This window comes from Watersipora subatra, chromosome 4 (genome assembly GCF_963576615.1).
Source record: "Watersipora subatra chromosome 4, tzWatSuba1.1, whole genome shotgun sequence".
Lineage (NCBI taxonomy): Eukaryota > Metazoa > Bryozoa > Gymnolaemata > Cheilostomatida > Watersiporidae > Watersipora > Watersipora subatra.
The window spans coordinates 12,425,056-12,451,129 of NC_088711.1; the positions used below are offsets into that span (position 1 = coordinate 12,425,056).

General features: G+C 37.8%; 2 protein-coding genes across 2 annotated transcripts; one reads left to right on the forward strand and one right to left on the reverse strand.

Moving 5' to 3' along the window:
* The first annotated feature begins 92 nt into the window (after positions 1 to 92).
* On the forward strand, positions 93 to 20,438 carry LOC137393149 (dihydropyrimidinase-like). The gene is made up of 13 exons (XM_068079575.1): positions 93 to 145; positions 383 to 522; positions 6,233 to 6,333; positions 9,853 to 9,926; positions 12,041 to 12,151; positions 13,174 to 13,338; positions 16,283 to 16,425; positions 17,024 to 17,213; positions 17,580 to 17,736; positions 18,588 to 18,813; positions 19,241 to 19,507; positions 19,724 to 19,931; positions 20,078 to 20,438. Exons 2-13 carry the CDS (start codon positions 451 to 453, stop codon positions 20,158 to 20,160), a joined length of 1,797 nt encoding a protein of 598 aa, XP_067935676.1. The 5' UTR covers positions 93 to 145; positions 383 to 450; the 3' UTR covers positions 20,161 to 20,438.
* A 177-nt stretch (positions 20,439 to 20,615) lies between these two features.
* LOC137393150 (molybdate-anion transporter-like) lies at positions 20,616 to 25,345 on the reverse strand. Its single transcript, XM_068079577.1, has 2 exons — positions 25,259 to 25,345; positions 20,616 to 21,947 (listed from the first exon to the last, which is right to left on the reverse strand). Exon 2 carries the CDS (start codon positions 21,945 to 21,947, stop codon positions 20,616 to 20,618), a length of 1,332 nt encoding a protein of 443 aa, XP_067935678.1. The 5' UTR covers positions 25,259 to 25,345.
* Between the last annotated feature and the right edge of the window lie 729 nt (positions 25,346 to 26,074).

The following is a 26,074-nucleotide window of genomic DNA, read 5'->3' on the forward strand; positions in this document are numbered from 1 at the left end:
AATCTAATACTAATCTCGTGTTTTGCAAACAGTCGAATGACAGAATTGCGCGCGTGCTACATTAATTATCAAAACATCCGTTAATGTGCTGTATTCAATTCCCGTCAGTTGTTCAGCTGTTGAGTTTGATGCTCCTCGCTATACGGTAGGCTGGCATCGTGAAATTAAATTGAACTATCACAATCATAGATTTTTTAATTTTCAAATAAACAGCAAATAATATCCAACCTTCTCTGCACGTTAACGTAGCAACGATTTAGTCTTTATCTAAACTACACTATAATTGTTTTATCAACTACAATATATTTTTTTAATTTTAAAGTGTTGCTTGCGACGGTCCATGTTTTATCACAGTTGCAAAATTGTCAATGATTTTTTGCAGGATATATCTTAAAGAAAAAAGTAGCGTTAGCCTGCTCTTGTACAGGTCTGCACCAGCACCTGTTTAATATGGATGAATTGATCACTTGTGTAGCAGTGAAGCATTTGGCAGCTCGGCCATCTATTGCTGATTCAGAGCAGGTAATGTAGCTGAATTGGTTTTTAGTTCACCTGGTGTCTAACAAGTTTACAAAAACCTGACATGTTATCTACCTGCACATGTAAATTTTCTCAATAGTTGCAACAAAAAAGCAATTTTACAATACATATTGTTTTAAATGATATAATTTTGTTTTCAATAATCTTCTGATAAATGTCACTCTTATAAGCAGCTTTGCAACTCATTTTATTAGAAAGATTGAAAATTTAGAGTATGAAGAATGTTGTACGGTGCAAAACAAGTACGTGCGGGATTTGGCATATGTAATTGCAGCTCACATTAAGAAAAAAGGACTGCAAGAATACGGCAAATACGTGGCCATAAATTTTACTTTCCTTGTGCTTATGTTTCAGACAGTTTGAGGTGCTGCTCCATGATATTCTTTGTTGTCAGTTTTTGTGAAGTAGCTAATTTCTATACACCCAACAACACAAATGTAAAGTTCCAGACATGTAAAAGGTATATATATATATAGATATATATATATATATATAAGGTAAACTACGCAATGGTAAAATAGTTAGCACACACATGGTGTATGCGGTATATGAAAACTTATCTGATTGCTGTGCTAGCTCAGTAGTAGAGCGTTCGGATAGGAAACTTGGCGATTCGTCGTGAGTTCAAATTCATAAGATTGCGGAGTTTCAATATCAAGATTTTAATAGCTATAGTTGAATGACAGACATACGACATACTTTGGGAAATATAGATCTAACCTAGTTTTTTATATATATAAAAAAAGTGTTTTCTCACCCCAAATAACCCATATGGTTGGTAATTTCTGCTCTAACTCGGGTCTCCTACCAGAGATCTGGGAGTTTGACCACTCGCCTCACGATCTTAACTATTCCCAATAGCGCACTTTTCTGCAACTCACTTGAGTTGATTGCTGCCGGTATCTGGGCAAGCCACATTTTATGCGCAGGTGTTATTGCGCCCAGTGCCCCAATGACTACTGAAATTACAGTTGTTCTTACATCCCAGCATTTTTCAATCTCTTCTCCAAGAGGGAGATATTTCTCCACTTTTTCTTATCTGGCTATATTGTAGTCATTGGGTGCTGCTATATTTATTATAGTAGCCCTCTTGTTCTCCTTGTCCACCACCACTATATCTGGTTGGTTTGCCAGGACATGCTTTTCAGTCCGGATGTAGAAGTCTTAGAGGATCTTAGCGAGGTCATTCTCATTGACCGCGCTATTTTTATACTTGTTTATATATATTTATTATATATACATATATAAACAATAATAGCTGAATGCTTGGGTAATAAAAAGTATTTGCACAGAAAATCAAAAATTTTATTTTTATCAAACATATAACAACAGTTACTATTCTAACTTTTAAGCTTCACTTCATGAGAAAGGTGTTTTGTACAGTTCAAATAAATTAACAGGGAAAATAGAACAATCATAAAGGTTTTCGAGCTTTTTCAAACAACTATAACTTTTAAATTTCGTATCATGAAAAAATTGTTTTGTGCAATTGAAATAAATTAAGGAAAAAAATAAAAGAGTTGTAAAGGTGTTCGAGTGTATATATGGAATTATTAGCAAGTAATGGCTAAACAGAGTCTATTTTGCTACGATTACGATGAAAAATTATTTGTTATACAATTATATGATTTTAGTTCGTTTCAGTGTTGTCATTGTAAGGTGAAAATGTCGTATAAAGTGGTATAGAAACCCATAGTGATTACCTGATGCAAACACCTTCTGGTAAAAATCATCAAAATTTTATCTACGTACAGTACATAGTAATAAATTAAACAGTTGAAGCTAACTTAAAAATTAGTATCAAAACAATATGTTAACCTTAGTAACTATAGTTGCCTCCAGTAACTTAAGTATATTAAGTGGTTATGATCTGCAATAAAGTGTAACATTACAATGTACTACATATCGGTACCCACCATAGGGAGTTTGTGCCTTCGAGACAGGCGAAAATAACATTAGTTATACGTTCAATTTAATTTAAATGACTTAGCTTACTAAACACATACTTAAAACTAAGTTTTAGTATGTATTTTACTAAACTTCAACTTTGTCATAGGCTCAAATTTTATCACTTATCTGTGTTCGATTTCTATATATATATATATATATATATATGTATATATATGTATATATATGTATATATATGTATATATATATATATATATATAAATATATATATCTATATATATTTACATAGGTATATATATTTATAATGACTTTTATATATATGTACGTATGTCTATGTGCCAAAGTCATGTCTGATTCACCTTGTAGCCTAAAGTTTTGTCTCATCGAAAGGTATAATGGTGGCAGCTCTGAGGATTTAGGTAGAACTCTCATCAATTGTTATACTTGAACCATAACTATCACGTACAACTTTTATAGTATTTCCTAGGTAAATCAGACATACTGATTCATATTTTGTACTCAAAATAAATATTGGTCCTCTAACTTTCAAAGTCATGAAGGCTTTTTTAAAGCGTTTCAATATCCGTCTCTAAAACGACACAATCGGCACAACAAGCTCCGTCCATAAATATGTGACGTAGCCTAGCTTTTCAGGAACGGAAGTTAAGAATGTTTAGTCCGATTTAGAGTTATAGAGATGGGTGTCTTAAAACCCATTATTATCTAAATTCAGCCTTCAAAATAATCTCAGTCTTTTATGAAAGATAGATAAACTATTTAAAATTGCTCCTAGCTTGTTACAGGATGTTTAATAGGCCGAACACCGAAAAAAATGAGCTAAAAAAAGCATGATTTTATCAAAAGCTAGCGTTATTATCGCGTTTTTTTGAGCTCATTATTAAATATGCAATTTTAAATAGCTTATCTTTCAGAAAAGACTGAGATTATTTGAAGGCTGAATTTAAATAATAATGGGTTTTAAGACACCCTTCTCTATCATTCTAAATCGGACTAAACATCCCTAACTTCCGCTCCTAAAAAGCTAGGCTACGGCACATATTTGTGGGCGGAGCCTGTTGTGCCGACCGTGTTGTTTTCGAGACCGATATTAAAATGCTGTAAAAAAGCCTTTATGATTCTGAAAGTTAGTGGACCAATCTTTATTTTGAGTACAAAATCGGAATCAACATATCTGATTTAATTAGAAAAAACGATAAAAGTTGTACGTAACATGGTTTAAGTCTTTAGAGACGCCGCCACTTGTGAAAACAGCATTTTATTGTCTAGTTGCACATATGTACAGGGTAAGAAATACAGAATAAAGGTGCTATGTTATTATACTATTATACGATTTGAAGTTAAGAGCCTCGACGAAACGTTTTTGACTACATGAGAAGAGTATTTAGCAAACCCGCTGATGGATAGTAATGCCTCTTCTTCCCAGCTCCTTTGCTGTAGAAACACTAAAGAACTCCTTACAATGAAATTGCTAGTTTCAGGTTAGCGACACAGAATTTGTATGATTAGTGTCCTTGTCTAGCGACCTTGAACTCCTGACCTATAACCCACAGGTTGGGGTTCAACTCCCAATAATGGCCACCGGTGGGGACAGGAATGACATACACTCTTTGCAACTGGGCATGTCTCTAGTCGTCGAGGTTCCTTTTCCACTGGACTCAGACATGTTCAGCCAAGATCAGTTAGACATTGTTTGTGCAAGAATGCTTCTAAAAACATACAACCTGCTAAGCAGACATTATATTCAATCTTTGAGGGATTGTTAACAAAGTGTCAGGCGATACATAGTCTGGTGGGCTGTATCGCATGCATTACAGAACCTGTAGGATTCATCCTGATCATCGCCTGCTGTCTAACTAACACGCAGCAGATTATACTGAAGGGCAACACAATCGACCAAAACGACCACTATAATTTTAGTCTTTGTGCTGTGTGTCTGAGTAGGCTGGCGCTGTAATTAGTTTTTCCTTGATGTTTGTTTTAGCATTTTAATGGCTGCGGTGATGATAGCCGCTATCAAAAGTGAGCTTTGCAGAAATGATACTAACATAGTCTGCAGTCAGCTAACAGTAGGATGCATGTAAACTCAACCAAAAATCAATAACTTTCAATTGGTTTTAGACAAAAGGCAGCATCTGTAAGCTAGTAGATTTAATACAACGTGTTGCAATGTGGGCCAGTGTCTGTGTGCGAGTGTCTTCTTCATTCATTTGTTTGCAGCAACAACGGCTCTTCTCTGGCAATACTATATACAGTGTCGAGTGATCGGTTCTTTGGTAAATGCTGTAGCACATACAGCGAGTGCTGAATATCTGCAGTGCTTTTATTGAGTTGTAATGTGGGCCAGTGTCTGTGTGCGAGTGTCTTCTTCATTCATTTGTTTGCAGCAACAACGGCTCTTCTCTGGCAATACTATATACAGTGTCGAGTGATCGGTTCTTTGGTAAATGCTGTAGCACATACAGCGAGTGCTGAATATCTGCAGTGCTTTTATTGAGTTGTATTTTTTCCTCAAGCAAGACAATTGTAAAAAAGATACATCATGAAAATCCTTGATGAAAGCTCCATTTATGCAATAGCTTGGTTAATTGACATGCAGAGCCCAGTTGGCAGTCAGTGAGCCGGTGTGGCGTACATGGAAGAAAAATTGTTGCTATTTAAAGAAAAAAGAAATAAAGACAGCTCTACTACGCGCAGATTACTTCAAGCCTCGACAGCAGGTGTCGCACAGAGACCATCCCAAATAGACTAGGGTTGTTGATTCCTCAGATGGCAGCTGTTTCTGTGTTTCTGTGCTTCTGTGCTTCTGAGGTTTGATATGAAGTCCTGTCTGTACCCTGTATATTCTTCTTCAGTTTTTATATAAGGTCTTACACATATCAGGCCAGCTGGGTCAGTTGCTAAATCTTTAGATCTATTGTCTTTTCTTTGTGTTGCTGACATTACACATACTACTTTATGTTTGTCTTACAGGACTGCTAGCTTAAATATTTTAAACAAGAATATATTTCATTCAGAATATGTATGAGTCATTGTCGAGTTTGCGTACAAGGACCATCTCTGCAGTATGGCTACTTCCCGTAACAATCTTAAAGACAGACGTTCCAGTGAATTGGATTCGTAGAATTCTGCAAAGTAGCTTACAGCGCTTGAACAGGGAGTGTAACTGCATTGCTGTATAGAGTCTAGTGTTTAACTCTAGCAAAGTTTACATGAGTAGCTCCATGGAGCACTTTGCATGGCCTGATCAAATACTCTCTAACAAAGTTTACATGAGTAGCTCTATGGGCACTTTGCATGGCCTGATCAAATACTTTCTAGGAAAGTTTACATGAGTAGCTCTATGGAGCACTTTGCATGGCCTGATCAATTACTTTCTAGGACAGTTTACACGAGTAGCTCTATGGAGCACTTTGCATGGCCTGGTCAAATACTTTCTAGGAAAGTTTACATGAGTAGCTCTATGGAGCATTGTACATGGCCTGATCAAATACTCTCTAGAGAGCGTGTGAATTTTGGACTGTAGTTAGAATATAACCTCATGGTCGGCAAAAAATCTATAGCTTTGTGAGTTGCAATATACAAAGCTTCTGGGAGCATTAGGTAGCATCTTGGTTCACCATATGCTTGTAGCTTTATGGTGACGTGTATATGTGTAGCTTACGGAACATAATCAGATAGATTGTAATTTTTACAGCGATATCATCAGGTATACACAACTCCGTCATAATTAATATCTTATGCCATGTTACTCTTGCTTGTCCAGGATGACTCTCCTCCAGGCTTCATACACATACGTGAAGGAACCTGCGTCAATGATGACCAGCTATTCCAAGCAGACGTCTTAGTTGAAGACGGTATTATTAAGTAAGTTTTACATATCACAATAAGAATATAGTTTGCAGGTTTTGTAGCAAAACATGGCTGAGTGCCAGTTGGCCCGCTGTGACAATAGTGAAGAGAAAATGATAGGCTACTGTTTGCTATCCTGTTAAACCACTGAAGATGTGTTGCAAAAACATTACTGAATTTGATAAGTTATTGGGAGAATCTTCTATATATTACTTCATAGCGTGTGTGTTTGCCATGTGTCAGGCTCTCCAGCCATGGTTATAGGTTGAGATAAAAAAAATGTCATAAACAGGATTGCAACTCGCAACTTTAAGCTTGGTAGACCAACACTCTAACATCTGCTCCAATCACCTGCCTCCTGGTGTCTCAGAATAGCTGTGCAAATGATATTCTCTGTACTTTATCGGCAAACCTGATGGTCGTTCACAGCATCTTAGACTGTTAGGGTTATAGTGTGTGGGTTAATGTCACGCTTTACAGCAGTTAGAAAGACAAAATTACGATATCACTGATGCAAAAGCTTTATATAGTTTCACCCAATTTTAATCAATCTCTTTCACGAACGACGACCTTCCAACTTTTTGCTGTTCTAAAACTGCTTAAAGAATTTTTTTAGCAAATTCTTGATTTAAAATAAAATTACACTAAAAGTCACTGTGTTGAAAAATAATCATGGCCATGAAGTAAACATGCCGGAAGATTAAAAATGGCGGCGGGGAATCAACATCGATTTCTGTCGGCTTTGTTTATGATCAACTAGAAAACAAACATGAGCTATGGATTGCCAGTGCTGAAGAGTGGTAACTAAACAACGAATACACAACTGTGAAATTTTCATGTCACCCAATATTTAACAATAAATATCCTTATTGAGGTAAGGCAGGAGTATACAAAATGGATTTCTAGTAACTTTTAAACCTAAAGAATTGCTACTAGCAAGCTGCAATCAGACAAATAAATATTATCATCTAACAGAAAATTGGCTGCTCATGTTTAGTTGCTAGGAAACTGTCAGCACATGCTCAACACAGTTTATATATGTTTGACTTTGTGTGTGTGGAAGAAATGACTGACTATTATCAGATCTGGCTGGCTTTACCAATTTCGATTGTTTCTGAAGATATGACCACTTAGTGCAAATTACCAAGCGATTCTTTCCTATTAGAAAGTGATAGAGCCTTCTCTAATTGCCTTTAGTATTATTGCAAAAGTGAGCAAAACATATCAATTACTTGCTCTACATAGTGCAACCAAATAAAGCTTACCTGCATTGCAAGCAGGTAAAGCCTAGTTTATACCGGTCGCTGTGTAAATACAAAGGAAAAACAGTGGCTAACAAATGGGATGTGTATGTGAGCATTAGTGGTAGAGTTGGTTAGCTTCATCAAACTTTGCTGCTCCACTGGACCAATATGAACTATGGCTGTGGCTGGAGTTATATACATGTATATTAAAATATTGTAATGAATGCTATATATTTTCATTGTTCAAGACATATATCTATCTAAAACTAGACAATTTTTGACTAAAATTTCTCGTCGCTATGACAGCGTTGTTTCGCGCATGGCGCTTGTCAGGCTGTGACTCGCAAGCCTAGCTGTGCTTGTCACTCTGTGACTCACCGAGTCACTCTGTAGCTCGCTGAGTCATTCTGTGAGATGAGATTCGTCTCTCGTCAGAGATTTTCTACTTTTAGATGTGGTTCATCAGGCTGAGTCACAGCCTGATAAGCACCAAATGCGAAGAGTTCTCTTTTAAAGGTAGATTCTTTGAAATGACACGTATCTATCTATTTATTTTATGCACTTATAAAACTCGGACCGTCTTTTAGTCTTGCTTGATACGATCGCACTGGAGAAACAATATAGACGGTTATTAAAGCGCATCGTAAAAGATTGTTGTGTGCAGTGCTTGAACTCCTGACATTTAGGCTTACGAGACCATCACTCCCACTTGCGCTAATCCATGTACATTCCGGTTTGCAGAACAATCTTTACTGTAATAATGCTTTTGATATATATAATATAATAATACTACCGGTATATGTAATTATACTGCATCTATATATCTGTTTGCTCATTAGAGAAGTGTGTTCATCATGCTTGTGAAGAATGGAAACAGCACTCGCGGATGATGCGCATTAAAACACCGCACCAGCTATTCAATTTTAAACATTTTTAATACTTCTGTCATTCTTTCTCAATCGAGTTTTACGTGTTTGCGTCGCTAACTGCGTCGCTAATTATTAACTTATTCCTTACCTTTTTCAACAAGGCGCCGACGTCAATCCGCATCATACAAATGCCCATAGAAACACTTAATTCACACAGTAGCGCACAACTTCCAATCCACATGATGCGCGTCATGGAAACATAGTGTATAAGAGCAGACTGCCAGAGCCCCATATGTTGTCTAAAACATCTGTAATGTGAACAAGCAGGCCCACTTCAAGCAATACTGAACTCAATTGGCAATCGTAGAACTTTCGTTCTTCATATAACTGTGCCACGAGCGATCTGATTAGAAGCTCAAGAACGAATGTATTACGGACAAGAGAAGACAATTGCCTTCAATGAATGTGTTCATAAAATGCTGTTGTAAAAGCTGTGTAGCAATTTGCAGCGAAAATGACAAGAATCCTGAGTTATGCCGGGCTTACAGTAAGTTTCTTGATAAATGGTTATCATTATTTTATCATTTTATTTTTTCTCGAATTTTATGGAGAAAACTGTTTATAACTTAACAAACTATGTAAAGAGTTTAAAGATTGATGACTAAACACTTGGCTACGCTGTCACATGACCGATGTATGTGTATCTCAATCGAAGCTACCAAAGTTTGTAAGGGGTATTTACATGTGTCAAAACCAAATTTAGTGAATTAAATTCTTTTCAGTGTTTTTTTTAATAATATCATTAAAGTAGTGTATTTGATAAATTAATAACCATGTGGATGTTAGAATCAAACTAAATGAGTATTTACGCTGTTAACTTACAGCTGGCTGTATTTACTAACACTGTTGGTACTGCTGCCTTTTTGTCTTAAAAACTACAACCATTTACACGAAGCTATTAAAAGTTCTGGTTGCAGCAAAAAAATTAGTCAGTATGGCATCCTTCACCTGCGGGAATATTGCGCTAGAGTTGATGTTATAGTTGGAGACATAAAAATGTGAACCAGTCCATTTTGCTCCATAAAATATCTACTGATAGCTCTGCTAGAAAACAGATATTTTTTGGTTAGCCGGATCAGTGCAAATCATACTGAACATACAGACGTATGCAAACATAATGTTTTATACTCGGTAATTGATTGGGTTTGGTAGTATCAGAGTTACTGTTTCTCTAATATGCCAATACTGTAGACTTCACTGTCTACATCTTCACAGTGATGTCTACATCACAGTGAAGATGTAGACTTCACCGTGATGTTTACCAGTGATGTAGACATCACGGTGAAGTCTACCAGTGATGTATAATGGTAGACTCCACTGGCCAGGGGGCTGCTACAGGTCTGATTGTGGTATTTGTTTAGGGAGATTGGAACTGGACTTAATGTGCCAGACTCTGCAAAAGTTATCAATGCTAAGGGAATGTTCATCATGCCAGGTAAATATACCTCAGCTTTGACTTACCCTAAACACTAGTTTGCACTGCCACATAACCTATATATGTGTATCTACCGAGGCTACCTAAGTTTGTAAGCATTCACGACGGTCATAATCAAATTTAGTAAATTGATCCCTTTTCTGTGTTTTTCTGTCTTTTTTGTTTTATGGTTCAATGATATTATTTGTCATATTCTGAATCACAATTGCATAAAACCTGTGTATAAACAGTGAATGCTGTAATTGTTAACAATATTTTATCCAACTTTAGTCTGACCAAACCAAATCCATAATGACTGAAGCCGTTCAGTTGCAATTTTTTACCCTTGGGTTACATTGACTACTCTGTCAACTGTAGTAGGATGTTGGAAACTGGTTCAGATGCCATGGCTGCTCTTTAACAACCATTTTGTTGTACAAACTGTAGGTCTAATCAATAATCAATAATAGCCATGATGTGCTTTAGATGAATTAGTTCTGTATCACTAGGGTCTGTAACTGATGAATTAGTTCTGTATCACTAGGGACCGTAACTGATGAATTAGTTCTGTATCACTAGAGACCGTAACTGATGAATTAGTTCTGTATCACTAGGGACCGTAACTGATGAATTAGTTGTGTATCACTAGGATCCGTAACTGCCATCAAGTTCTGCTGGAGTCTTTCACACGGGAATGACAGAGGCAGTCTTAGTTAAAATGTTGTAGATTTTTGGTCGTATGCCAGATGGTTTTCTATTTTCTATATAAACTAGTGGGAATGCCCAGCATTGCAGGGGTATTAAAAACAGCTTAAAAAGTGGCTGGTAATGTAGTTGCCTGCCACTTGTCATTAGCCTGGCACACTGCCAATGACTAATTTGAGTAAGCTACTATCCGTATTACTAAACTTACTAATAAGTGCCGTGAGTGCAAGCTTTGTCTTGCGTAACACAAATTGCTATGCATATTTTAACCGACAAAGTGACTAATTTCGCTTAATAAATTTATTGCGTCTGGTGTAGCTTAATTGGCAAGGTAATCGTTTGACGAACGGGAGGGTTGGAGATCAAATCTAGCACGGAGCGGATATTTGATTCCTATATTTTAATAGCTAAAGCTGGACACACAGAACGACAGACTTTAAGATTTATATATATAAATTGAGTGGCGATGTTATTTTTACAATTTGTTTTGATCCCTTTTAATGATCATTCTTGCTGCAAACAATAAAGCTGTTTTTGATTCAAAAAGCAAAGTTGTGCCCTCCTTTTCTTCCTACATGACGCATATTACCCATTGTCCTACCTGGTCATTTTTTGCTCTACTGACTAAATAGATGGAGGAAGTTGATAGTCTTTTCTCTGCATGATGCACGCTTGAACGAGGCTTTGTAAAAGGCTCTTTAATGGCAGCCATCTAGTGTGGAGTTGAAGTAATTTCATGGGATAATCTATAGATCCTTCTTTGATACTGCTACAATTTTTTGAGAAATTCATAGCTCTGTGAATCATGCGCTATGAGTGGCACAGGTATTTCTGTGAAACATTTTTTATCTCTGCTTAACCATAGTTAAAGGTTTGAACATTTATATCTTCAATCTGGAACTCTATTGGGCTTTCATAGCTCTAACTACACAATCAATGTTTGTAAGGTTACCAGGAGCCTTTACTAAATGGTACTTCTTGCGTAAGGTGACATCCTGTTTTTTGCATATATTTTTATAGAGTACATAGACCTGTGAACCTGCGCCAAAGTTTTTACTTTACGTATGAGTGAGTCAGCTAAATAACTATGAACTGCTAAAAACATTACAAAAATTCTGTTCGCATCACTATTGATTCTAGGAACTAGTATTGGTGGCTTTCACCGATTTTATTTACAAACAAGATAAGGTCCATTTTACTGTGACGTAAATCAAAGTGATGTGTGATTCATATATGTTTTTTTATATATCATGTATCTTCAAGATATATGGCAAAATAATAACACTCCAGTGCTTCTCTTTTATCACATGCTGTAGTGAAGCAATGCCAGTTGGACTGGTTTTGAGCAGGGATGGTCCATGGCTTGACAAACGTTAGAAAAGCTTTTTATCCATACACTGCTTGGATTCACTCTGGTCTATGATTTTCAGGTGGCATTGATGCCAACACCCACATGCAACTGCCATTCATGAACGCTACATCTATCGATGACTTCTACACTGGCACCAAGGCAGCGCTGGCTGGAGGTACCACTATGATTGGTCAGTTGCTATCAGTAATGGCTTCACTATCCATTCATTGCATAGCGCACTATCTATTGCATAGCGCACTATCTATTGCATAGCGCACTATTCATTGCATAGCGCACTATCCATTCCATAGCGCACTATTCATTGCATAGCGCATTATCCATTGCATAGACACACCATCAATTGCATAGACGCACTATCCATTGCATAGACGCATTATCAATTGCATAGACGCATTATCAATTGCATAGGCGCACTATCCATTGCATAGACACAGAACTCCGCATAAGCTCAGTCAAGCAGAGTCAAGCAGGCAGCAGTTGTTCACAAAAGCTAGCAGTTTGGTTTTTTGTGCGGCCAGAAATGGGTATGATGGCTGCAGTACCCACGAGCAGTTTGACCTGTCCAGTTTTCTTGGTGAGTTATTAAAGGCTGGTAACACATTGTATCACGATATGTCGGCGGTAATCGCACACTACATCAGTGATCGTCTGTGATAACATTGTTCGAACTATCATAAACCTATCCACATTTACATTAGCGAATAGACTTGTGCCATAGCATTCTCATCCACTCGGCGACTATCGTGAAGGGAAATATAGATGAAGTCATCTATGACAGGCAATCACAATTATTGAAGGGGTACACTTTTTATAAACTGTCATGGATGTACTACGAAATATCGAAAAAAATGGCAGCAGCAATGTTTCCCGACATAGGCTATCTGCGTTGCCTCGGTGATGCCATCAGCCTATGGTGCATATAGTTGACAAATAGTCAGCGAGAGGACAACTCCAAAATACTGCTATGCAGCATGACTCAGTCTTAGCAGTCTAATTACAACCATTGTATGGATTCCTTGAATGCTGCCATTAAGATTCACACCAACTTATCTGTCTATGAACAACTCTGTTGTTCATAGACAACAATTGTTTCTGTTGTGAAATTGATTTGATTTTGTAAATGTACTTGTGATGGTCAGTTGGCTGCAACTTAGTATAACTCAAATGTGACGACAAGTGCATTTTTTGCAGTTGACTGCGTGTGGGATAGCCCTAGCACCCCACTGGCAGAATCTTATGATAAATGGCGTGACTGGGCAGACTCCAAGGTAGCCTGTGATTACGCCCTCTCTGTGGGAGTCACTTGGTGGAACGAGAAGGTGGCTGCTGACATGGAACTTCTAGTCAAGGATAAAGGTGAGGGGTCATGCTTGATCAATGGATGAATGTTATTAATCCATTCGTGACAGAACTGAAGCAGGCATGTAATTTGAGCTCTGATATCTTTCAATGTAGAAATGAAGGTTGCCAACTTTGTGTGAACTGTCCCTCTGTTGAGCTTTGTCACACGAATCTAAACACTTTCCATTTACATGAAGATATATTATTCGAGTAACAACACTGCCCATGTTTGGACACTAGTTCTGAAAATTGAGGGAATGATCACCATATTCCTTACTTCATAATTTAACTCAGCATTTTAAAATTGCATATATTTATAACAATATAATCAGTATATTTCATTGTTCATCAATGATTTTGATATTAAAAGAACAAAACCAGTTTGAGACCAAAACACTTATGCTGCAAGCTGTCACAAAGCAGTCTTTTTTACCAACAAACAGACTTGAGAATTCCTGTGTAAACCCCTACTATTGTCCAATGCGTGAACAGGAGACAAAGGCACTTCTGTTGACTGCCATTCTTATACATGTTTCCCCATCTAGTCGCTACACTACATTGTTATTGTTACCAACTCAACATTGCACATAATTATAAGGTAAAGTTGAAGCAGATTCGACAAATACCAAAAAGTCTGCGTCATATTTATATGTCCCGCATTAACCTTATCGGTGGTTATTCAACTGCACCATTTGGCTTGTGTGTACATCTTGTAGAGTGAACATCTTTTAAAATTCTTAGGAAAATTAGAAATTTTAAAAAATTGTTCATAAAAATGAGTTATTTTCAAACACAATCTGTTTAAAACCTATCAAAGCGTGCTCTACTTTGATGAATAAGGAATTTTAATGAACAATTTTTAGATAATTGAGTTCCAAAACCTAGAGGTCGTAATATAATTACATGTATATAGCGTTGCAGCTATTTCTGGTCGACATTTTGCCAAAAGTGGGATTTTTTTGTCCATTTTCACGACTTAAAAATGTTGACGATGTTTTATTAGCACTCACCACGTCTTTGCTAGCTAGAAGCAGGAAGAAGAATGCTCTCCAATACACCCTTCTCCTTTTCTATATAGCTTTTCCTTAGCTTTCTCAATAAGCTGAGAAAGCTATATAATCTTGCAAGCCTGTGTGAGAGGCCTTGCCTTCTAAAGCCTAGCTGGCATAGAAACGCATGCATATACATGTACAACCTGCCCTTATTTTTCTTTGAAGCACAAACATAGGCACAGTAACTATTGGGGTTCAAACACCAATCATGTTAGGAAGCAACAAGCTTCAGACACAGTGTCTGACATGCATGTGTACTATCCTCTGGTACACTAATAGAGTCAGCAATCATCGTGAGCTCAATATGTTAAACAGAAGCTTAACAATTTTACATGAGCATGAGGGTAGTTTGTGAACCAGGTGTTAACCCATACTAAAATTAAAAGTGGCCTCAACTGTATGGGTGAGTCATCCTCTCCCATGCTTACTCTTCGGGTCATAGTAGCTCTCGCCAGCCTAACCTGTCATCTTCAACGCTAATATGCAACTCCTGGGTACATACTTGTCCCAGTATTTACCTGCTCTCGTGCCTGACTAGGTTTGGGGATCAGCCTCTTTTACCGTCGTATTCGAATCATCTGAATCATAAAGAGAGTGGATCATACACTCCTCCTCTGAGCCTGGCTGATCTTTTAGCAGAGCCTTGTGCTCCTCTATCACTCTAGCCCAAGAAGTCTCCCCCTGAGCTACCATGCCACCTGTTTCGACATGGCCAGCCTCGCGGCTAGGACAGATTGCTGTCGAGACAGCGTCCTGTGCACCTCCCTGATGTGAGGTGTGGGAGCCAAGTGGGCGTCCCCACCCACAGACAGCTGGATGTCTGTAGGTGACGTTACCTTAGCCTGGGTAGCAGGCAGTTTAGCGTCCTTCAGGGTAGCCAAGTTCGTCATGGCAGCCTTGAACTCTTGCTCATTCTCGATCTCCGGCTGGAGCTGGCGCTTGTCAACCTCTCGGCTGCAATAGCCCTCCTATGCTCCTCTATCCTGGACCTGCGTTCAGCAAGGGCATGTTTATGCTGCAGGATAAAATCATGTGTCATGAAGCCAGACTGAACCTCATTAAAGAAGCTGCTCACCTGATTCAGGAAAGGTCGTGGCTTACCCTGAGCTGACTCTGCGTAGCTGGTGCTACGACCATGCACCTTTATTTGTGGAACAGCTTCATCTGAGCTGGTACCACCCCTCATTGATAACTTTCCTGATCGACCTTCCTGTCCTTTCCATTTTCTGGACCTTAACCTTTTCTATCAGATCGTTTTATCAAGTTTTGCAACTCGCCATCATCTGAAAGATGCCAACATAGACCAGCAGTAATAGGTCTAGGAGGCAACAATGTAACTGGCTCAAAACCTTTCGTACGCACTGCAATTACTACCTGCACTAGTACGCACTTACTAGTACGCACTGCAACAGTTACCTGTTTTAACCTGTTGTTACATATCTATTTAGCTTTTCCTTAGCTTTCTCAATAAGCTGAGAAAGCTATATAATTCTGCAAGCCTGTGTGAGAGGCTTTGCCTTCTAAAGCCTCACTGGCTTCCTTAGCCTAAGTTCCCGTAACAGTCAGGCGAGCAAAAAACGCCTGCATATACAACAGATGAAACCTAGGATTTGGTTGTAATCGCACAAAAATATCATTCAAATCCTGTAATGTTATTTGCTGCTGTTGATGTGATAAAAATTTGTGCTGACAATTAACCTTTAATGCTGTCCCTGTTAATGATTTTGTCTGAAACAAATAACATTTTTATAGTTTTCTTCATCTCCATACAGTGTTCTGAGTTAGCTGGAACATCAAACTAAGGTCAAACTCACCAAGCAATGTTTTGTTAAATGAATTCCATCACAGATTTGAACTCATTTCAACAGTGCCCTTATTACCCAATGTCTCAAACATGGCTTGTGTAGGTGTGAACACGTTTCGTGTGACTCAGGAATACAAAGACCTCTATATGCTGAATGATGGAGAGCTCTTACAGGTGCTGAAGAAATGTAAAGATCTCAAAGCATTTGTGACTGTCCTGGCAGAGAATGGGCATGTTATTGAAAAGGTAATGCTCAACTATAGTATTTCATAAAACTATAATTATAGTATCTATGTGGTTATCTCTTCAGTAACTAAAAGATGTCTCATGTCATCTGGTGTGTCATATAATTTAATATACTAATAATAGATGTGTGCTGGCTGAAAAAATACTTTTGTAATCGCTAAAACCTTGATGGCAGATTAAAAGCTCTAAACTGTAACACAAAAAGATTTGGTGACGTTTGGTGTTGGCATGGTGCAGGTGCTCCATTTACTGCTTTCAATGCTTCCTAACATGTCTATGATAATAGTCATAGTTCTCCTGCCCAAGTTATACCGTCGTTAGATGCCATTTCTAATACAAAAATTCTATTGTAAAGCTAATTTAATTATCTAACTAGCTTATTATGGCATATATACATATATAAATGTCAATATGTACGAAAAGACACTTGCAAACCACATGTAGCCTGGGGTTTTATTTATTAGAATAGTTGCTTGATATATTCTAAAAAAGACCTGACAGCTGTGATGTTTGAGCTAAGGCTAGTGCTGGCTGCAAGGAAATGGTTCATCTGCTAAGCTTTCACCGCTTTACTAACACCTGAGAATACGTACTCTAGAAATCTGAGGAGCTGATCAGTCAGGGCATCACCGGTCCAGAAGGTCACGCAATGTGCAGGCCTGAGGAGATTGAAGCCGAGGCAGCCCATCGTGTTATCGTGTTGGCCAATCAGGCAAGATGCCCTATTGGTATTCTCCCGGTGACTGGCAGATCTGCCGCTAAAATCATCTCAGAGACAAGGCACAAAGGTATTAAGCTTCCGGTCTCTGGGATGGTTAAAACAAGGTCTAACTGTCCAAGTCGTGTAGGATGAGGGACGGTTCATCCTATACATGCTTCTGTTTCCAAGGTTGTCGATCAGATGTAAACAGATGGTTGGGAAATTTATGGATCCATGATAGTTGTTCTCACAACCGCGCCTGATTAATTTTTTTTGGAAAAATGGTTTGGACGTTCAGGTCTAAAGTTTTTTCTTAATTTCTTGGAAGGGTGTATGACCAAGCATGACATTACCTGTACCAAATGTTGAATAAACACAGCCTAACTTGATCTCATCATTTTCTTGACCCTACTTAGATTTGTCTTTTTGATATTATGCTCTATGTCTATGACAGGTTATGTGGTGTTCGGAGCACCTGTCACAGCCTGTCTTGGCACAGACGGTACTCATTATTGGAATAAGTGTTGGAGACATGCGTCTGCTTATGTCATGGTACCTCCTCTTCGTCCTGATCCAACCACTTCTGCACTTCTTATGGGATATTTGTCCAGGTCAGAGACACATGTTCATCTACATGTATACATTCAGGAATGGACTTAATTCAAACTAGCGACATATCATGTAATATATCATTGAAAATCCTCATTGAAAGACTTAAGAAGATCTGAACCGTTTGTTTCTGAATCTCATCTCGCTTCTAGATAATCTAGACTGATGCATGTCACAACCCACAAGTGTGTATGAATGATCAGAATGTGTGTGAATAGCCAACAGCTTGCACTCATGGCCATAGGTCAGATTGGTAACCTTTGTTTAATTTTACAATATAAAATAACTAGCCGAATGGCCAGCGTTGCACGGGTATTAAAACAGCTTATAATCACTTGCAGGTAATGTAGTTGCCTGCCACTTGCCATTAGCCTGCCACATTGCCAATAGCTAATTTGAGTTTGCTACTATCCGTATTGCTAAACTTACCAATATGAGTCGTGAGAGCAAGCTTTAGTCACATTGTGCAAAATGCTATGCCTATTTTAACCGACATTACAGCTCATATTGCCTCAGAATTCAATGCATCTCGCGTATCTTAATTGGTAAAATATCTGCCTGGCGAATGGGCAGTTCTGATATCAAGCCCAGCATGAAATGGATAGGTCATTCCCAAATTTTAAAAGCTATATATGGAGGCACATACACATACACACACATACACACACACACATACACACATACATACACACACACATACATACACACGCACGCACGCAAAAAACTTGTGGTGTGCCATTTATATACATGTATATAAATAGAAACAGGATAGAAAATGGCTGCTTCATCTAGTCATTTCAGCCTAGACTTACTTTACCAATTCCTGAATAAGTGTATGTTCTATTTATTACAGTGGTGACCTGCAATTCACTGGATCCTCACATTGTACTTTTAATGCTGATCAAAAGGCTCTTGGCTGCAAAGACTTCCGCAAGATTCCCCATGGTGTGAATGGAGTGGAGGAGAGAATGTCGATAGTCTGGGAGAGAGGCGTCAATACGGGGATGATGAATGCATGCCAGTTTGTTGCAGCAACGAGTAGCAATGCTGCTAAAATCCTCAATATTTATCCGCGAAAGGTTTGTTTGTCATGCATGGCTTCTTAGGTCATTATTAGATTATGCTTGCAGGGTTGCAAATGCTTCAGTCTTTAGATTGTTGAGCAATTATTGGGTATGCCATGCGTTAGTTTTATCAGCTGTTGCGATCCATTTTTCCTTAATTTGGCATTTTTTCCAATTTAGCAATAACTTGACTTGATCTTTTTATCACATGTGCTGACTCTGTCTAGCTATTTTAACATATTTCATTGTGATTCATTGCCATACATATTTGATGATTAAGGTAATGCTCAATGCCTGCGAGTAAGGTGCAATTGTGTGTGTAAGCACAGCTGTAGGCCGGTATAACAGTTATGGGTATAGCTTCATAGTTAATTGAGAAGTTATCTTTCCATACCAATTATTTAGAAATCCACTCTTAATGCGAAATTCATTTACATTACAGGGACGTTTAGCTGTGGGCTCAGATGCGGATATAGTGGTGTGGGATCCACACGCTGTAAAGATTCTATCAGCGAAAACGCATAGTTCTGCCAGCGATTTTAATATATTTGAAGGAACAAATGTGCGTGGTGTGCCAGTTGTTGTCATAGCAGGCGGAAAGGTGGCTGTTGATCAGAATGGTACATATGCTCAGCGAGGGTGGGGAAAATACATAGCTTGTCACCCTGATTCTACTTACGTGTATGGCAGAGTAGCCGCCAGAGATGAGGTAATTCCCAATCTTTACATAGTTACTGAAGTGTCATTTCTCCATTCCTATAATCTCAAATTGACTGTACGACATGATATGCTATTAAAGGCAAGATCAGAGTGTTGTGGATCTAGTTTTAGTTGTTGTGAACAATTGAATGGGATAGCTTTTGTTTACTTCAATATTTAAACAAATTGGTCAGAAATTTTAATATTTGTGCCATCAAATACGCAGGCTTTAGCACCGCAGAAGGTCAACCGGGAAGGCGATGTCCCTGACACAACTCCAAAACATGTTCCTACTGCGGATGAAGACCCACCGACCCCAATTGGTGTTCAAGAGGAAGTGTTGGTAGCAACAATTGTCTCCAACAATTTCCACCACAGACCCCCTACCAGATCAGGTGGCCGGCACATGCAGGAATCCTCATTCTCCCTTAGCGGTAAGGGAGCAGTCTCAGCATTTCCACTATGCCAGTAGCGTATGGGTTGACTGCGGCTGTGCTTTGTAATACTCGTATGCATGATTTTACCGCTCTCTATGCTGGTGCGAGACAGGAATGCATTATTTAGGTGCTGTATCTTTCAGGTGAACAGTTTGATGATAAAGTTGCTACTCGGAGCTCACGAGGTTTCAATCCACCTGGTGGTCGCTCCAGCGCTCTTTGGTAAAAGCTTTAAAATGACTGATAATTTTAGCATTTTTTATACATTTGCCTGGTAGAGTTAAATATTGTCAATGGTAGCGTCACATTTCTACACAATAAAAACATGGCGGTCTCCCATATCTTGGCCTGACTTATTGCTTATGATACCTAGCTTATCATTTTTCCAAATGTAATATTACAGCTTTTGCTGTCCTTTTTTGCCGTTCTAGTCATGTTTTTGTCAATGCCATTATTATATATGTTGTCATTAGTTTTACGCAATGCTTAAAACAATAAATTGTGTTATTCATCGAGAAAATGTATTTCCATTTGTTAAGCATTACGGTATCGTAGAAAACAACCCAGCAACACCCGAAAAGAAGAGCTTCACGTTTGGCAAAAATGTAAACAAATATTATTAGTTATTCATAAACATTAACAATTATACGCGACTATATAAATAAGTTGAAGGAATGAATATCAAGCAGTCTCTGGGGGTGCCTCCTTGTCCTTAGGTTCTGGTTTTTGTATAAGAGGCATGAGGCCTGACAAACAGATCAGTGCACAGAATAGCAGAGCACAACAGATTATAAAAATAAGCCTATTGCCATGGCGGAATGTCTCATCATGCAACAACATTAATACAATGCAAGAGATGATATTCAAAGGCACTCGAAACCAGTTCATAATACTAACAGCATGATTTTCAGGGATTATCTCCTCTCGGATGGCGCTAATAGATGCAAAGTAAATGCCAACAGAAATCTGATAGAGAAGAAAGGAAATGAAACATATTCGAGTGTTTGTATAGTCGGGATGAGTGAAAATGACACAGATACAGCAGCTTATGAATGCCATAGTAATGGACAAAGCAAGTGCCAATGACTCCGTATGGTACCTGGTGAGAAGCTCATGTAGACTTGTACCTATCATAATGCAAACCATAAAACTAGAGAAAACAACTCCAAGTGAGGGATGTCCGGGCCAAAGAACAGGGGTCCAGAGGAAGACAATGAGAGCCATAACGCTCTCAAACATAGACTGTATAGCCCCAATCAGCATAATTTTTCGGCTTTCATTAATTTCTCGCAATCCTGATAAGCAGGCAGATTTGAATTTGAGATTCTGAGTCCCATAGTTCTCCGACCAAGTAGTCATTATGATGATACCAGATATGAGAAGACAGGGAATGGCCAGCATAAAGGGGGCAACAGGTCCTAAGTCTAACCATTCAGCAAAAGCATTAGCGATGACTCCACTCAACACCGCGAGTGACCCATTCCATACTGAGAGCTTCTTCATCGTTTCTACAATCCACTCTTTCGGCAGATCGTGAGTCTCAATATGTTCGTGGATGTACCAAGCTTCATACGCTGAAAAGAGCAAGGACGTGGCCACGCCTCCAAACATCCTTCCTAGCAGTAAGAGTCCGTAACTTGTGGATAATTTCATAAAACATGCGATGGAATAGATGACGGTGAAAACGACACACAAGTTGCGACGACCATATTTGTTCGCGACAAAAGGAGCCCACGTGCCAAGAATCACAGTGGAGGCATATCCAACCACATAGAGCACTGCAATTTGTGCTTGCTCAAAGCCATAGTATCGATAGAGCCGGTAAAGGTACGGTCCTTGCAGCCAATCAGCTATCAGAGCCAGGAAGTATGCTGAGAAATATTGTCTTTGAAACTTTGTAAAGTTTGGGTTATTTATAACAGTAGAAGCCTTCCTAGATTTCCAAACATAAGTGGTGAGGGCCGCGCAGCAGACGCTCAATATTAAAAAGGCTATGTACGTGATGACCATCATCTACAATTAAAACATTTATGTCAGTAAAATGTAAAACAGGCTGACAATAATAAAAAATCTGACACAGATATAGAAGAAAAGCTATTAGAATGCAATGCAGGAAATCTAAACCTCGAAAGACATTCTTTATGAGTATGTATGTGATGGACTGATTCTCAAGGGCTCACTGCACTTGGGTAACTTAGTTTAGCACTCTTATCTGTTAAAGCTGGGTTCATGTTTACTGTGAACCAGCTACAATCAACAACCACATTGTAGGCTTTTCCTGTCATAAAAATAAGCTAAATTTCACTTTCACCACTGACAACATAAAATCAATCATTTAATTGTTACAGTAAATAGTAGAGAGTGAAGTATCACATAAATTTATTGCAAATGTCATGTAAACCTTTATACATCATATCATCACCCTGTTCTATAACACCTCTGAACCTAGCGCAATTAGAACTATCATACTAGTAATGCAATGTTGAGTTGGAGTTGTTGTACTCTGCGGGACTAGTACTTACATGAAGTGGATCAGCCATTGGATAACTCGGAACTCAGTGTTTTGCTAGCTTAAATTAAATGGGAGTTAGCAAATCATATCAACTGATACACTAATTTTCATGATAGACAATAGCTAGTGCAACTCACTATGTGAAAGCTAGCCTACTATATTGTTAGGCGAATATCTAATGAACTATCATTTATGAAACAACTATGAGCAGGAATGTCTCATACTGACGATTTGTGCTCCTATTGTCGACTCAGACATTTTTCAAGTCGAAGCCTTGCAACGACGATTGATAACAATATTATCTATGTGCAGACATCTGAAAAGGTAACTCACAAGTGAAAACATTTTCATTTCAGGTAATAAAATGCCTTTTACGCCCCAGTTTCTCATTTTTGTAGTTTGAACATTGTGGACATGATCGGAATAAGTTTGTTAATCAACTGTCATAGCACGAAGTGAGTCGAGTTTTATGAATCATAGAAAATTGGTATTTGTCAAAACCAAAGCTAACTACAATTGCAGTTATACAACTTAAAAAGAAACTGAAACAAGAAACTTTTGAAGAGATCATATTCTCCAGGGAACAAAAAACTTAGAAAATGAGGAATACCCAAAATTGCTTTTTCAGTTATAGGTACACATCTACTATTGTTATATCAACCAATCAGGTGTGATAGAATTTGGAATGCTCTACATAGTGAACCATGTAAAAAAAATCTTTTTGGAGCGCTTGACAAATATGCGGTCAGTTAGGCCGCCTCCAGGTAAATACCCCAGAAATTAATTACCTCATTCGCAAAAAAAGTCGTAAGTATAGAGCATCACAGCTATTCAGTTTATAAAGTAACTTTTATCATTTATATACAGCTGAAATTCTCTGTCCAATGGATTGTTGTAATCAGCTACATATGCAACATGTTTTATGTTATTGTCAATACCATACACCTAACATCGGTGAATACTAACTATGAACAGTTATTACTTTTGCAATATTCTCCCTTGAACAATATTGCATATGTATAACTTTTTATTAGCAAAGGAAATAATTAACAAAATTATGTTTTTCGTTACATGCCAAAAGAAAAAAAAAGTGAAAACAGAAATCAGGAATTTGAAGTGAGTTGAACAGACGTGTTTTAAAAGTTGGTAATCTAATAGTACTGTGGAAGAGCCAGGATAGTGAATTGAAGGTTGTAGTAACAAAAAGTTCATAAACTGAAACATATGATGGTGGATGTAGTATGTTGGTGTCAGGAAATAGAAAATGATGTTTGTCATATGGGTGAAAGGGTAAATACAAAAACCTGTAACACAAGTGCAAAAACGAGCAAGTTTGGATGAGGCAATATGTTCATAAATTTATGATGTGATTAGTGGAAGTGTGATAAGCTGGAATACGTGATGGGTAGTACACAAGTCTTATTATACATGTCTGTAAGAGAAATATCCTTTTTTGCTGTCGATAAGGTGAGACAGAGACATATATACCAGGGCCCTTGATCAGATGACAATGCATAAGTTGAAAGTTAAACAACAGTGCTGTCTTTTTGTTTATGAAATACACTATCTGCATTACATAAAAAAACATGTTTGATGAAAGCTTGCTGCAAACGAGATCAGTATGTTTGAACCATGTATGATCATCACTTATGATGAAGCTAAATAGTTTTGTTTATTTCTTCTGAGACAGAATATTATCCCCCCCATGTAAATTGAAGGACACAGTATTCATATTGAAATGACAATGTCGGAATACTAAATTAACTAACTCGGCACCAACATAATCATAGAACTTTAAAAAAATTGTATTCCCTTTTAAAAACTAAGAACAGCAAGACATAACCTTTACTGTCAGACTTGAATAAACCCTCAGACTGATTAAAAGTTTTAATCAGTCTGAGGGTTCAGTAGAGAAATTCGCATGTACCTAACTCTGAAAGCAGATAAACTAAACGAGATTATGAATGAACAACTCTTAATTGGCAAAAACTCCTAACGAACAACGGCCATAAATTCTACTGTCAGATGGGCCTCAGATGCAGCGCGAAGCACTAGCAATGTTAATCAGTTTGAGGAGACTCATGGTTGTTCAGTTTATAACGAACTGTAGAAATGGCACCACTGCTCTACCGTACTAACTCGCAACCTACAGGCAGACTATTTATTACCAATTGCATGGACAACTCCTGTCTAGGGCACCCCATGTAAGGTTTAGGTCATTATGCTAATACCATCGCTCAGATTATAAAGACCATATTGTTCAGCAACAAAAACAGCCCATGCATTGAAAAGTACAATAATACATGTATGTACTTTTATTTACCATCATTATAATAATGATATTCTCATTTGCGATCTTTATCATCGGAATATTGGCACCAGCATGCGCTTTTACGCTGGACCGTAATTAAATACTAGAGAACTAGTGCTATCGATTTATACCATACTGAGTAGGAGAGTATAATAACAGAAATGTTTTTCCATAATTTTATTTTCACTTGTTCCGTTGCTTCATCTTGCGCATGCTAAGTTGTGAGAAGGGTTATACTCTAGCTGTAAACTTTCACCTCAAAATGCTCAATTCTCATAAACTTACACTCACTACTTATCATTTCTATGTAACTTAGTTATTTCTTCCTCTGATTTCTTGAGCATCAGTGGAAGAAAGTAAATATAATATGACACCAGTACCCACTTGAATTTTTTTTAAATGGTCCCACTCAACCTTTCAGTGACAATTCAATTGTGGCAAATAAAAATTTAAACATAAACAAGAGCATAACGGAACACATTAAATTGAAGTATAACTTACCTTGACTTATTACGATGCTCGATTCTATAACCTTGTTTTTATTTCTTCATGATTGCAGCAAATAATGGGACATTTTTGTCAAAGCCTGTGTAACAAGAAACGAACACCAACATGAGCATTCTAACATATATACACTTCAAAAGAATGGTACAATCAAATATTTAAAAAAATGTCAAGTTCCATCGTTGAAGTCATCAGAAATTCAATAGCTCTCGTGGCTGTTTAAAACGGTAACATACAGTTTGATTTAGCTATATAGTAATCTCTCACTTTTGGCGGTTAATTGAAACCAGCACTCTCGCGATAAGTGAAGATCTAAGAAATAATAACTAATAAACTACCTTGAATATCCAATGAAGTCACGTTTTTATTATTTGTAAGCATTTTTCTTCTTAAGTTCATGAGATTATTTTGAGGGTCAAAAGCATGTAAGAGACATGATGAAAGGCGCCACATGCATGCTGCACTTTTACACTTCACAAAACGTAACATAAAAAATAGCGAACTGCGATGGATGCCAACACAATTATGTTTGCCTAGTGATCTCACTGAGCCAGAATATAAAAGGGATTTATGTATTCTATTTATGATAAATTTCTTGTACCTTCTAAGTTTATAATAAATAGTTTAATGCTGTGAAGTGCTGAAGACGTGAAAGTTGAATCAGAAACTAGCGAGGGACTATACAAAGTCAAACATTTGAAGTGGTTTAAACACATAAAAAAATCCATTTGGAGTTATCCTACACTAAAGATGTAAGTCATGGGCTAAAAACTTGAGTGTTTTTGATACAACTATCTTTTAGAAGAAGCTTAT

Bases quoted from the DNA above. Each gene is read 5' to 3' on its own strand.
- LOC137393150 (XM_068079577.1), bottom strand. From the start codon at position 21,947: ATGATGGTCATCACGTACATAGCCTTTTTAATATTGAGCGTCTGCTGC.
- LOC137393149 (XM_068079575.1), top strand. From the start codon at position 451: ATGGATGAATTGATCACTTGTGTAGCAGTGAAGCATTTGGCAGCTCGG. The intron at 523-6,232 runs GTAATGTAGCTG...TTGCTTGTCCAG, and splicing joins CTATTGCTGATTCAGAGCAG to GATGACTCTCCTCCAGGCTT. The intron at 12,152-13,173 runs GTCAGTTGCTAT...CATTTTTTGCAG, and splicing joins TGGAGGTACCACTATGATTG to TTGACTGCGTGTGGGATAGC.